The sequence below is a fragment of the Seriola lalandi genome, unplaced genomic scaffold (assembly GCF_002814215.2).
Source record: "Seriola lalandi dorsalis isolate HSWRI2012SDOR001 ecotype SW California unplaced genomic scaffold, Sedor1 jcf7180002054660, whole genome shotgun sequence".
Classification (NCBI taxonomy): Eukaryota; Metazoa; Chordata; class Actinopteri; order Carangiformes; family Carangidae; genus Seriola; species Seriola lalandi.
In genome coordinates, this window is record NW_019525213.1 from 1703469 (window position 1) to 1718637 (window position 15169).

The following is a 15169-nucleotide window of genomic DNA, read 5'->3' on the forward strand; positions in this document are numbered from 1 at the left end:
GCTACTTTGTATTTCCTCTTTACGATGCTGTTGTTGTCAGGATGGTGAATAATTTAATTTGATTATAGTTACTGAAAAAGACGGTTCAAGCGAGCTATCCTGCTAACTGTCAGTTAGCAAGCTCATTAAGTTCACATAGTCACATCATCACCAACATAGCTAATTAAACTACATTAGCGTCCTCCATGTTGGATTCTGTTTTTCCAAACAGTTTGTAGAGATCTACTTCAGCCCCACTGATTGTGGCAATTTCATAAAAAATTGGTAAAACTAACAAAAACAAGGAGCCTCACGAGTTTAAACCTCTTGTTGAAAATTGAGTGTCCTTGAGCAAGTCACTGATTCCCTCCCAGCACTTTAGTGTTGCTCTGTAGCTGACCCTGTGCTGTGCCTCCCTGGAGAGGAGGTGAAAAGAGAGTTTCTGCACAAGCATCAATAATATCACATTTGGCCCCTGTGGACAGTATCATGACCTTTGTTTGCTTTGTAAATTATGATTTGTGCAGTGGAAATCATATATCTTGGTACAATAATGTTTTATAGGCAGTTATGGTCAATTTCAATGAATCATTTTGGTTCAAAAATGAATTATTGAGACCATAAGTAACTTTTTTTATCTGGTCTGACAGTTTTGATACTGAGCTCTCACTAGCTCACAGATTTATATTCCACTCAAACACTACAGCAGCTCATTTAACTGATTACTACCTTCAACCAGAGAAAAATCAGCCACTGTACCGTTTTGTTGGAGTGAAACGCCGCAGCGTCTTCAGCCTTCATAATGGTGTAGAGCATTTCTGTATCTTTACATATAAAGCGTAGAATGAATTAAATCCGTGAAACTAGCCGATAGAGCTTTGAGGCTAATGAATAGTGAGAATATGTTAAAATTATTAGTTCAAACACAGCTCGTACGGCAGCCTGACCGGGAGTATATATGATTTATAAATCATATACATGAAGCCATGTATAAAGTTTAATTCACGCGGCTCTGTTCGAAAATGAAGAAGACGGAATCGGAAAAGTTCTGAAGAAATAAAGTGTGAAGAAAGATATCCACAGTGCAACAGTGTGAATGCCTTCCAGGAAAGTCTGTTTGAAGTGTGAGCTGTTATATATTACATATTTAAAAACTTATCACATCTCAGCCCTTTCTGTGATGGCCGACTTCTAACCAGCCGTCCAGTGAGGTCGTTCAGATCAACTATAAACACTTCTGCCTTTCAGGGAGGTCGGAAAAACACGTCAGACGAACTAGTTGTTTTCTAGCGTTTCTAGTTTTGATTATAATCAGCATATACTTTAAACATAATTCATAAAATAATATATATTTCCTATTAATATCATATTATATTGTCAATCATTTATTAAGTATTTATGACCTGTAAGAGATGCTTCACATGAGGATTAATACAGTAATAAAATGTCATTATAAACAGTTTTATCTACTTTACAGTTTGATGGAATACTGCTAATAAATGGGAAATAGCAGAGTTTAATTAAAGGAATATAAGTAAATAACTTTTTGCAAAGTTAGATGCCCATATGCTAAATATAAAGCTAATGGTAGCAGGTGGTTAGCTTAGCATAAAGACTGGAAATGGGTGGAAACTGCTAGCCTGACTCTGTCCAAATTTAACAACAGCCCCTGTAAAGCTCGTTAACTAACAGGTTATATCTCGTTTTATTGGTACAGCACAAAACACCAACCTGTCATTTTCACACTTCAGTTGTTACATACATATAATAAACTAGATGCTTATTTCCCCAAATGTGAACTGGTTTTATAATGTTTGGCTTTGAAACACCCAGGAAACAGTTTAAAGCCATTCGTGCCATGAAGAAGACCTGCTGCCCACATAGAGCGCGACACCGACGGCCACGTTTTTCTATTTCTGGACCTTCAGCAGTTTCTATACATGACAAGACGGGTCACGATTTACTATTTCAGTGCACTACATTTCTAAGATCGGCTGTTTCCTGATGCAGAGGGGAGCTTGTCGTTCTCCCAAGTCATTCATTTATGATGGTGTTTGTCATTTGGCTGCAGGCGCTTTGGCTTGGCCGGCTCCGACTCTCTAAGTTGTCACAGACCCACGCCCGACACCCAGAATAGCCCTTGTGCATTTCTTGCCCTCAGCCCAACCATCTCCCTCCACCCCCCCCACCTCCCCGAGCGCCGGGGTGCTGCTCCAGCTTTTGTTTTGGAGGCCTGACTGCATCCTCTGTTACTTCCCTCTCTTCCTCCTCTCCCTCCCTTGTCGCCCCCTATCAGACACTTCATCTTTGAGTGTTTTATTGCATAGTGTCCTTGTAGAGGAGGACCTTTGGGCTCGCTCCAAACATCCAAAAAAATATAGCCCCCCCCCTCCCTCCCTCCTCCAGCTTGCCTTGCTCTTGGCTCAGAAAATATGGAGCATGGCTGTCTGTTTTTTCAATTGCCGCCCCGTCCTCTGCTTTACCTTTGAGTGTCCTCCCCCTGTTTTCATCGTCTCCTTTTGTCTCTGTCTCCTTCAGCGCTGGCAGTCAGCAGGTTTTTATGGAGACACTGTTGCAAGGGTGCATGACAAGTGAAACCAGCCAATGCCACTCCTCCTCTCACAGCCAAGCCTCTGTTCAGATCAGGTCTCTCGCCTCTCCAGAAAGAACATTTTATTCCCGACAGTATCTCTCGTGTCACTTAATATTCCTGGTTTTCTCCGTTTCTCTGTCCAGAATTCTCGCACTGGCCGTTTTGTTCGAATCGTTTTTGGAAAACAATTGTTATCGCATCTTTCAACTCTCTTCATGTCAGATGGGAGGTCTTTGCTACAAAGGATCAGGTGATGAGTTAAAAGATTTGAGATTAGGAAATCAAAAACTCATTTTTTGTTAATCAACTAATCAATTAATAACTATTTGGTGGGACAAAACAAAGAAAAACAGTGAACCAGTTGGGTTTTGTGATCACTGGTCAACATGGTTTTCACTGATGCAGATCAGGATGTGTTCTGTATCAGTGTGGGCGTCTTTCTCCTCAGCACCCCTTTGTCGTTAACTGTTATTCATCTGTGGAGTGAAAGGGACGTCGCTGTTGTTAAAGGGGAGAGTTACAGTTGCAGCACAAAGGCGGCATATGTGGCCTTTCTCTAGTGTTATTGGCGTCTTTGGACAATAGGTTTAAGGGCTGGAGTAACGGTGTGTAATCTGACAGCAGCGTTCATCAGCTGCTGAGGTTTATGTGTGTGTGTGTGTGTGTGTGTGTGTCAGTGTCAGAGCAGCACACAGATGAAGTAATAGACTGTGTGTCGGCAGACAAAGGTAAAACCTGTTAGGACTCTTTATTCCCTCCAGGGACAGGTTCATTGTGCTGTTTAGCTCGGTGCAGCAGGATGAATAGAGATGAATGGAAAAAGGTTTGAAAGTTTTACGGAAAGTGGTCGTGTGTCATGTGTCGCATTTAGGAAACGGCTGAAAAAGAGCTGGTGAAAAGGGGGTTTTGTATCCATGACGACAAGTAAGAGCGAGGGGCAGCAAATGGGAGCAAGGTCGGGTGCATTAGACATTTGAGTCCTCGACCCGAGAATGTGAGAGATCTACGGGATCACAGAGGTGTCCTGTCACTGGGGGCACATTCAATCATGTCCCCCGCCTCCGCTCTGAAATCACACCGCTGTAATCTGACCAGCTGCCCACTAGGTAAGTTAAATGAGAGATTGACTGTTCCCGCGGAGATGCATGCAGGTTGTGTGAGACCACGAGCCTGCGTTGAAGAAGGCGAGAGAGCTGAGGAGGTACAGCTGCAAGTCCCGCCGTGGCTAATGTGACTTCCGTGTCCAGCTCCGTGACTACCCACGATTCCTCTTCGCGGCGGTATTAATAAACCTGGCCGGGCTCTCGCTGCGAGCTCCCATCATGAGCTACGCGTCGTCAATCAGAGGAGCTTCACCTTTCCATCTGCTTTTGTATATCTGCGTGTTTATATGTGTGTGTCTCCCGCCAATGAGACGCCCAACGCCTGTGTCCTCTAACTGATATCGTGAAGTCATATAACACTTTATTGATCCGTCTGTTTCTTTGACCCCTCACCCTTCCTCCAGCGTCAACTACAGCCCCGTGTCCCTCGAGCTCGTAGCGATTTAGGGGTCGATCGCTCGGGCTGAAGGCTGAGCACACTGCGTTTTTGTTTTTTCTTTTGTTTTTTTTTGACGCCATTGACAGTAAATAATAGCGGATGAGGTGAATGTGACACCAACCGTTGGTTTCTAACTGGTTGCTTTGAAGCCAGCGCACTTTATTTTATTTATTTTTTTGGAGCCAAAACAGGCAGAATGAAGCCAAGGTCAGCGGCACAGTGGAGGGAGCGAATCCAGGACGGAGCTCAGTGCCGAATGATGATTGTTATTATTATTGTTATTATTATCTGTTAATGAGTCGGAAAATAGTCAAAAATGCCAATCACAGTTTCCCAGAGCCCAGTTTATATCACTTGTTTTGTCCGATCATTCAGCCAGTTCAGTGCCCCCCAGGTCCGCTGTATTTCCTTCATATTAACACTGTATGTAGGAAGGCAAGAAAGGGTGTGGTGGTTGGGGTGTGGATAGGATGGTTTGCCTCCCATCAAAGACCTGCCATCTTTTATAATCCCAACAATATTTTAACCATATTTTATTGTGACCAAAGTTTTAACCATTCCTAAACCAAACCGGTTTGCATTTGTAAGTGAATGTGATCAGAACGGGTTTTCTTGTGTTGTCATGTCGATAGAGTTGGACCATCACTTCAAAATACAAATTTACAATGAATTAAAAAAAGCAGAAAATCTCCATGTTTGAGAAACTAAAACAAGAAAATGTTTTAGTTTCTCATAACCTCTTACGTAACTTCTTCACCTAATCATTTCAGCACTGGCTAAATGCATGTGCCATATTTACCTAAGTGCTACGTTTTCTTTGCGGCTTCATTATTTAAAAAATAATATAGACATATCTACAGTCACATGATAATAAAATACATAAAAATGTATGATTTCGTGTTTTGGTTGAGAAGTTGGACCTACTGAGAGTGATTTAACTGAGAAACGAGGCTATGAACATTAAGATATTGAATAATCTTCATATTAACTCTTCCAGTTTGTAATGTTGTTCAGTAAACATTACAAATGCATAATTACAACATTAAAAGGGATGTAAATGAACCCTGTTCCTGCTGCTTTCTGCTTAGATCATACTAACTCTTCTTTGTGAAGCCGTGAGAATGGATGTTTTGTTATGCGGGTAAATTAACGTTAATGTCACTAATGAATCATCATTAACAGCAACTCTGCGTCTGTCCTCCGTTGTTATTATTTCTAAATCGTCACAGAGGTCCCATCTGTCGCCTGCTCTGATTGGACAGAAGAAACGGAACAACAGTGATCGCGGGTCGAGGCCTTTCTTCAGACTGTAGGTGCAAAAACGGCACAAGAATCAATCTCCCTCTTAGAGAAGAAAAGAAAAGAAAAACCTGCCTCTGAAATTGCTTCCAATGTGATCGCACCCTTCATGAGCTGCTCAGGGACACTTCACCAGGGAGGACAGTTGGCAAAATGGGGGCTGGAATTTGGGTCCTCTGGATGAATGACCGTCTCTTTCAGCACGAGGCCGTCCCGTCGCCTCAGTGTGATTGAACATAACAAGCGACACTTACATTGCATCTTGTATATTGGTAGATTTGGGAAACGTGATGCATTCCTCTCTCTCTCTCTCTTTCTCTCTCTCTCTTTCTGGATCCAGTGTCCACACTGAGACTGGCTTTGGCAGACATGTATTATTCAAACGACATCTGGCACCTCCGCGCTCACACAACTCTCACGCTTCTCCCCCTTAAACAACTCGCAATTACAGCCGCTGCATCTGGCTCGGGCTCTGGCCGGCAAAATTTGCAAGTCGCCAAGTGAAGAGTTTTTTTTTTTTGTGTGTGTGTGATTGCGTGCCTCATTTCTGTTTGGCTTATGTAATATTGATGTCCGACGTCAGCTGCAGAGACGCCATTTCAAAAGGGGGGGATTTTACTTCCTTGTTTATAAAACTTTTAGCTCTTTGTTAGTCGGTCAAGTATGCTGTGATTTGTTTGCCTCGCTGGATGAGAAGAAATAAAGCAGACACACAGAGAGAGAGAGAGAGAGAGAGAGAGAGGGATGGAGAGGAGATGAGGACGAGGGGCAGGGAGGGGCGTATAGGCCTTGTGGGTGTGGAATATTACATCCGATGCGAATTTGTCATCAGATTGGCAAGAAATCATTGACAAATGTGTTTACTGGCTTTTTTCTGTGATTGCTGGGGTAAAGCAATAATCAGGACTATAATGAGCGAGGCCCATAATCCCTGCACTTGGTGACAGAAACCAGGCCTGCTTAATTAAGGCACTGATTTCCCACGAGGCACTGGGGCCTTTTTTCCCCTCTTGTCCTCTTTATTGGCTTGGCTTTATTTGGGATTTTGAGTGGAGGTGTTTCCGTGATCTTAAAGGGCTGAAACAGTGGAGGCTGGTTTTTTTTTTGGGGTTTTTTTTTTTTTTAACATGTCTACTATCGTATTGTTTTCAGTCCCTGCCCATCTGTTCCAGTTGGTTTACATCGAGCAAGATGCAATGTTTTCTACTTAAACTTTTTAGGAACAGAACTGGTCGTAATCCCGCCACCATCGAAGCCTCCACGCTGCGGTGAAGTGGAAGTAACGTGTGCTGTTTTAAAAACCGTGCTTCAGCCCCTCCACATGTGCTTTAGCAGTGGTTAAATGCAGTCTTGCGTGAGGGTGAAAAGCGACTGAAAAGCACTCAGTAGATTAAGGGAAGAGATGGAGGCAGAGGAAACTTTCAAGAGAATTTGGAAAGGTTGTGTTTAGTTTAACACGGAGAGCCCAGGGCCCAGGTCGGTGGCAGCAGGTGTTTTATACAGAGGGACCAGAGAGAGAGAAAAGAAAGGTCGTATCTAATTGCAGCATTTTTAGCGGCTGCTCCTTCTCTAGCCTGGAGAATCTGAGTCTGCCTGGTTTTTGTGAAAATCCTCAGACTTTGCAGAGTAAAAGTCGAGCGATTTTTAGGGTCAGGCTGCACCAGCAGACGAGACAAAAGTGGAAGTGGAGACTGAGATATCGCACATCTCACTCCCTCTGATGTGTTGCACCAGCACAGTGGTTTCACTCTCGGAGCGGTTATATTATTTAGTGTTTGTGGAACGAAAGCCAGAGAGGAGACCGAAGCAGTGAAGCTGCTGTCGAAGAGGCGTGGGGAAGTGGAGAGGAGGCGGGCAGCTACAGCAAATTTCAGCCGCAGTTTGTTTTTTTTGGCCACAGAACAGAGGGAGAAAGACAATGTGCATCAGCCTCTCCATCTCTATCTCTGCTGCGCCACCTCCACTCTCATGTCTCACTCCCTTCACTGTGTTCATCACTTCCTCTCCCTCCTCCGTCTGTCTGGACGTGGGGAAGGCAAGAGGCTGCTGGCCGAGGGCGGCCCAGTGCAGCGGAGGTGTGAACCCTCTAATCGCCTGTCATTACCCAGTGGCACTTCCCACGCTGAGGGCGCTATGTCTAACATGTTAGCATCAATAAATCATTATCACGTTAATTTTGACACATTAGTGTAATTCGGTTCAGCAGATGACAACACTTGGGAGATGACTTCGTTGTACTTACTTTTTACTTTCCTGCAGGTTGGATTTTATGGGATTTTTCAGTTGTCTGCTCCCACAACACAAACGGAGACCGTTTTATGTGACAGACGAGTGTGGTTTCAACCTTTATGTTAGCTTATAGTGTTGAATTCTATAACGGGCTTTTACTGCCTAATGTTAATGTTACTCTTCAAACCGAATATAGTTACCAGAGAGGAAGAACAGAGGCATGCAAAACGTTCCCTGCAACAATTAATGGGATTCCGTTGGTTAGCATAGCTTAGCATAAAGCCTGGACGCCGGGGGAAAGAGTTAGCCTCGCTCTGTCCAAAGTTCAATCGTTACAGCAGGTAGCTCTCCGTGTGTGTGTGTGTGTGTGTGTGTAATGAACGGGAATTATTTTCAAAATGTTACCGATCAGAATTAGTTCCTAGATCGCCTGTGGTCTGCCAGCACCCGGCAGCACATGCTTGTTTATTGTCTAACATCATCAAAGGTGCAACAGACTGCAGCTCAAACCCACCACCCTCCTCCCAACATATTCCTTTCCCTCAAGATAAAAATAGTCACTCGAGGACTCTTCTTTTAAGAGCACTATTTTTATCTCAATACACTTTATAATTACTTTTTAGTTTTGTGTATATATTTAGTTTAGTATATTTACTTTTGTTTATTATTAGCACATGATAGACGCTTATAACGTGCGTAGTTTTAAAATATAATATTACTGTCCTATACTGGGCATGTGTTTCTGTAAAGTTTATCTTCACATATGATTTAAAAGTAAAGATGCCATTTCACGCTGTTGTTACATACATTACATACACTGTAATGCTTGTGCCTGTCTTCTCTCTGCAGAAGAAGAATGCCATGAAGTGATGCCAACTTAGCCAAAACAACAGATTAGTGAACGCTCATGACAAATTCATGCTGTGTGTAGCTCCTACATGAATCTCTGCTCTTCTTTACTTTGACCTCAGAGACGTTTTACTTTGGCTCCTGAAAGTGTGTTACACCCCCCGATCGAACCAGTATCACAGCAGCTCAGGCACAACAGTAAAAAAAGGTGTCGATCAAGACACCGATAGATGAATAACACATGTGAGTGTATACCTTTGAGTCGGGATGTGTGTGTATAAACTGTATGAGAGCACTGTCACACCCTCTGGTTCTTCTCTGTCAACACACCACGGTGAAGCCATTCATAACACGCCACCATCCACTGCAGCGACAGCAACAGCAGGACAGTCCCTGTAAACACCACACTCTGATTTGTGTTTGTGTGCACAGCAGGTGTTTGATTGTATCCCCATCACCCTACACACACACACACACACACACACACACATGCACAAGCGCACACACTCATTCAGAGAGGCTCTTTGCAGCTTCCACAGTGGCTGGTGCCAGATGTTGGGATAGATGGATGAATTATTGATAATTGTCACATACAAATGCAAATGTTGCTTAATGTTCCCCACATATTGCTCCATACGTGTGTGTGTGTGTGTGTGTGTGTGTGTGTGTGTGAGAGAGTGATTATGTTGGGTGAGGGAGTGTCTCTCTGTTTATGAACAGTAGTTTTTAGCAGTTGTCTGTGTGGTAGAGCTGCAGTTATTGTCCAGGGTGAATCAGAGAAAGGGGTCAGCTTTGTAAAATACAGCTGTACGTAACAGATACAGTACATCACCTGCTGCTATTGTGTGTGTGTGTGTGTGTGTGTGTGTGTGTGTGTGTGTGTGTGTGTGAGCATGTGCTGAATTTAGACAGATTTTCTCTTTCTCCCTTCATTTCAGTTACTATCGCAGTATCTTCCTTTTCTTTTTGAATGAAGTTCTAGTCACAGTTGCGTTCATGTCATGTGGGAATATTCACTACAGTGAGTGTTAATGCATTCGCACTCATCAGACACACGTGGTAAAAGCTTTTCTCTGCACCGCTCGGCGTATTCACTTTCACACACATCTACTCAAACGTAAAGCAAATCAAACACTTCTGTGTCAAATATAAACAAAATGAGCATTTGTGTCATGTTGTTGTTAAGTTCCCAGTTAAATTCCCCCCACTGTGTATCATGTGAGCTAATTGCAGGTACACCAGAGTGTAAAATGTTGCCGACAAGTGAATTTGTGTCATCAAGCTCCAGAGAAATATAACACAAAGGTGTAATATACTGTGCAACCGCTGTAATGTTTCCGTGATGCTAACATGGCTGTTGATTACTACGTGATTGTTTTTTATTGACTTCCATCAGTCCCTTGTCAAATTAGGGCCACCTAACCAACAGCAGAGAATCAACTCTAATTGGACTTTAATGACATCAAACTTTTCAAAAGATGTTGATTTGCTCTGCGATACTGTCACTGAATGAAGTTAGATTACCAAGCAGGCAGAGTAGCTGCATCCGCAAACCCCAAGGAACCAAAAGCTCCAGGCTTTCTGTGTTTTAACTAGTTTGTGCTAATTTTATTGAAAATTTTCTCAGCAATATACATCATATGAGTAAAGTTCAATATTAATTGATGTGATGAGGGCCTCAAGGTGGGTCCTGCTTTATTGCACAATCTTAAAACCCTGTCTTAAAGGGTTTAATCAGCTTGAATCAATATTTTTATATTAACAATGAATGAAATTACTACAAATAATGTGACGGGGGTTGCTCTTAGTGACAGTCTCACAGAGAATTATTAACCTCTGCAGTTACCCGCAGCTCTATGGAGCATTTTAGCATCTTTCAGCTTTTTGTTTTTGTTTTGCAGTTTGTAACTTTACTGTTCGGCTCTAATCAGCATAGATTTTTGCTTTTTGTTTTTTTCAGAAAAACCCACTGTACACAACATATAGTGAAGCATCTGGCAGCTAAAGAACCAGATATTTCCCTCAGACAGCGGTGGAGACCAAATCAGAGCTAAAAACACATTCACCAGGTGTCTCCAAATCAGTGCTAACGTTACTTCATGTCTTAACCTTTGGCTCGCATTGTTCATCACATCAACTGTATAAGCAGATACTATGTCAATGTTGTGTTTACAGTTTGTTGTGCTACCCCAGAGTGGCCTTAGAAATGTAGTTTTAAGACTTTTATTATTAGCCATTCATTGGCCATACGGCTTAACCTTTTAGGGTCACACCTTTTAGGGGCTGGAGCCAATCCCAGCTGGTGTCGAGCGAGGGCGGGGGACACCTTGGATAGGTCGCCTGTCTATCAAATGGCTGACATATAGAGATACCTACGAGCAATTAAGAGTCGCCAATTAACCCTACAACATGTTTTGGGATTGTGGGACAGTGCTAACCAATGCACCAAGTAATGTGCTTAATCAAATTACCACAGTGAGTGTCTGAGGCCAGGTTACATTCTTGCATTAAAAACTGTACATATTACACAGAAAGGGGAATGCACAGGTTTCCAGCAGCTCTTTTGTTTTTCTACAGGGAAGCTTAGCGTGTCAGTCAGCCATGCTGCTGAGTGTATGGCTGTGTTTTGCATGTCTACACGGTCATATTGACTGCATTTGCGGTTCCTCTGTGCCTATATATGCATGTCAGGCAAGACCGCACTTCCCTATACTACAGCCGGGCGTTGTGCATGTTATGTGTTTGTCAGATCCCATTTGTCCATTAGACTCCAGTGTTTCCTCTTCTCACTCCTGATGAAAAGCGAGGTACTTTTCCAGGCGGCGGCACTGCAGACATCTCGCCCAGCAATCTGAGGAAAGCCCTGCCGGTGGGACGTGAAGTGAGAGCAAGAGAGATGGATTGTTCTGCTGTGCGTATTGTACTAACAGGATCTTAGATAGCAGTCTCCCTCTCAGCGGGCAGGATTCACATTCAACCGCATATATACAGTGGCCAGAGAAAAGGATTTAGCAATACATATACAGTTTAATTCCTCTGGAGATGCTTGGATTAATAGTTTTATATATATGGTGTGTGCAGCATGAGTGTCTGTGTGTATAAATATCTGTGTTTGTGTGGGTGTATGAGAGACAGAGTTTTGCTTGTGTGTGTCTGAGTGTGCAGAAGTGTGTGTCAGTGCTTTGATTGACGCGCTTATGTCACGGAGCAAGAAGTACATCAGCGGGATGTCAGGGAACGAGCTGCTTTTTTGACTCGATACATGATACATGAGCAGCTATCCATAATGAATGCTGCTGTGCCACTTATCTTATTAGCCGAACCCCCGCTTTCCAAACGCTCTCCCAAACAACACGCGTAGAAAATTGTATTTTTGCTCGGATGAAGAGGAAAAGCGTCTTCCCATGAGATGTCAGAGTCATAATAAAGTATGTCATTCCTATTTCAGGGCTAGCTGCGCTGCTGTCGACTATTGTTGGCTTGTCTGCCGCTCGCGGGGAATGCTTTCTGAGGCCTAAGAGAGCGGATGCAGCGAGTGTCACGACTCGTCTCCAGCGCTGTCGGTTTGTTTCCTGCTCGCCGGAGTCGGGCGTCGGCGTGATGCGCGTGATGTGCAGGTGGCGCGGCGATGCGTTTGCGCGAGTCCAATTGAATTCAACAGAGCCTGTTCCTCGAGGAGTTCCCGCCGTGATGCGCCGAGGCACAGAGACATCTGGGTTCCTACTGACCACTTAACTGCCTGCACTCGTCAATAACTCTTTAAAAAGATCAATTAGGGCGATCAGTGGCGAGAACGCCGCCGGGGGGGCCGAGGTGCCATATTGAGCTGTTTCCTGTGTGATGATGTCAGACACAGCTCCTTTTTCCTGAGAAAGAGGCCTCACCCCTCCGGACATTTGACTTCATTAAAGGGGTGTTCTCCTCAAACCAGAGCAATAAACTCAGCAATAAGCTGCTTCTCTCTCCTCGTCCTCGCCTGGAGCGGAGGGGGTGAGACGGTGGGGTGAGGGGATGAGGGGGTGAGACGGTGGGGAGGGTCCTCGCGGTGTCCAGCCAGCCGTCTCATTGAAAGTCTTGTGACTGAAACATCCAGCCATAAAAATCGATTTAGATAGCGACAGTTTCTTTCATTTATCGTTCACTCACCTTTTTTTGCCCTTGTGAAATGTCCGTTTACACATTTTACACCCTGATTGATTACAAGCTGCTGTTTTCAGTTCATTGTGTTCTTTTATCCGCTCCCGCCGTGGCGCGCTTTTCGCCCCTTCCTTCTCACCCGCGTCAGACAGGCGTGATAAATGTGGTTGTCATGACACCCAGTGAGCTCGCTGGAACCCGTCAGTGTGTCGAGTCCAGCCGCTGACGGACAGGCCGGTCCGGACCACGCTGACCTTTCACCTCCTCACCTTTCTTCCATGCTGATTATTAATCCTACTTACAGTGCACTTCCTGAGTCCCTCCATTGCAAATTAACCTTTCTCTTCTCTCTCTCTCTTCCTCTTCCCCCCCCCTGTCCTTCTTTGTCCCTCTTCCTTTCATGCCCCTTCCTCTTTTTCCTCCCCCTGTTATTCTCCCTCTTGCAGCAAACTTATTCACGTGAAAGTTATTGACGATGAGGAGTATGAGAAAAACAAGAACTTCTTCCTGGAGCTGGCCGAGCCTCGCATGGTAGACATGAGTCTGCAGAAAGGTGCTGTACTGAACCTATTTCTTTGTCTTTTATCGCTCTCTCTCTCTCTCTCTCTCTCTCTCTCTCTCTCTCTCTTTCTCGCTCTCACACTTTGTCAGTGTCTTTTCTCTCACTGTTTGTAGTCTCCGTCTCTCCCCAGGCGTCTTTGTCTCCTATCTGTCCACTTCCTTCACCTGAACTTTCACTCCTGGAGCCCTAATAGGTGCCTTGTTCAACCCGTTGCTACCCTCTGCTTTCACACCGCTGTGCACCTGAGAACTCTCTCTCTCTCTCTCTCTCTGTCTCTCTCTCTCTCTCTCTCTCTCTCTCTCTCTCTCTCTCTTGCAGTCATGCTTTCATATTACATCTAAAACTCTTGCAAAATCATTCCCATCGTAATGACAGTCTCCCCAGACAGCGTCATCGTCTGCATAGAGAACTGGGAGTCTAGGAGCTGCTATAATTTACCATCCCTGCGGAGCAAGTAGCCATTATTATGAAAAGACACGTTTTGCCTAAAATGCACAATCTAGTAGCCGTTTTATTTAATTTTTTTACGTATACACGGCGGCTTGGGTGAAAAATTCAACAAAATTGCTTCTTCTTTTTTTGTTATTAGACAGTATAACGCACAGGACTGTTTGAATTCACCAGTTTGTATGGAAGTGCAGCTTCACGATCCTAAACACCTGATAGCATCCTGATAGGATCTGGTGTGCCGCTTATATTGAGGTCATGTATTCTCTGGCAGGGGCCATGTTACTCACTGCAAGCTTGTATTCCTCTGCACAACAAGCGTGTCTCGAGGGCTCCTCTCTTTTGCAGCAAGGTGAATATAAAAATAAAAGTAGGACGTAGAAGAATTCAAATCAGAGCAAGTTTTCATCATAAGTTTTGTTTGTCGTCTTGTTTCCAGCTCGTCGTCGGTAATGTCTGCTGAAAGAAGCCAACAGGCATTTTCTTAAGATTCGCGCACCGTTATCTAATGCAGTGTTATCTAACCACGCTCAGGGCCAGGGGATGGGAGAGGCTCACAAGCTGGTGCGGAGGGTGCAGAATCTAACACTTGGCTGTTGCCTCCAAACACTACAGCTCATTATGTTTACGTTATTGGGTCTGGCAGCGCTGTCTGAGTGGTGCTGGCTCCCTGGGTTCTGAGACTAAGAGTCATGATGAAGAGCAGTTACTATGCAGGTCTTTATGAGTGACGGCTGCATCACTCCAAACACTCCTCCACTGCTCTATGATGCTTCTTGTTTTTGTTTTTTTTATTCCCTTTCTGTGTTGGCACAGGTTTTACCCACACACATGCTGATAGCTGCCTGTCACACATCTCATTTTGGCTGCTTGTAATATCACTCAACCATGAATTTAAACATTATTCCACTTTAGCATTTGCTGCTTAATTAGATGCCTAAAGTGTGAAATCTAAAATCAACCAATGTAAATATACTTGCATATAAATCCACAAATGTATGCACACTTTATTATTATACTGTTTAAATATTATACTGATCTTAACGCTAACTCTAAACAGACATGAACTCATAACTTAAAGATGATGAAACTTTTGAAAGAAGAAATATAGAAGAAATATAACTCTCTTCCTCTTGGAAATGAAAAGTTGAATTCATAATTAATAAACCAAAAACTCAGGATTTAGCTTGGTCTGGTATGACCAGTAGGTTGGCTTCCAAAGTTGGCAAGCAAACTTTAGCAAACTTTAGATAGATATTGCAAGTTGTAACGTCACCAATAAACATTTGATGGTTTTATCACAACAAGACTCGGTCAAGACCCGGGTTAGGGTTAGGCCGACCATTGGTATAACCTTCTCACTCAGTCACGTGGCATTCGGCTGACCAATGATGTAACTTCATCACTCAGTCAGCGACATTCATGTTTATAGGTTCAGCCCCACAGTTGCAGACAATATGTGTCGTCTCGTTTGCCAACTTATGTGCTGTAATTGCTGCCTGTGGCCACAGCAGCTGCTGTTGAGCAAAACT

The 15169-nt window shown here is 43.8% G+C and overlaps 1 protein-coding gene across 2 annotated transcripts in view; it reads left to right on the forward strand.

The window, feature by feature from the left end:
- slc8a3 (solute carrier family 8 member 3) overlaps positions 1 to 15169 on the forward strand; it is a 108523-nt gene that overhangs the window by 58036 nt on the left and 35318 nt on the right. For both annotated transcript variants that reach the window (XM_023420928.2, XM_023420927.2), the window contains exon 3: positions 13075 to 13181. In XM_023420928.2, coding sequence (XP_023276696.1) covers positions 13075 to 13181 — 107 coding nt within the window. The remainder of the gene's footprint in view (positions 1 to 13074; positions 13182 to 15169) is intronic.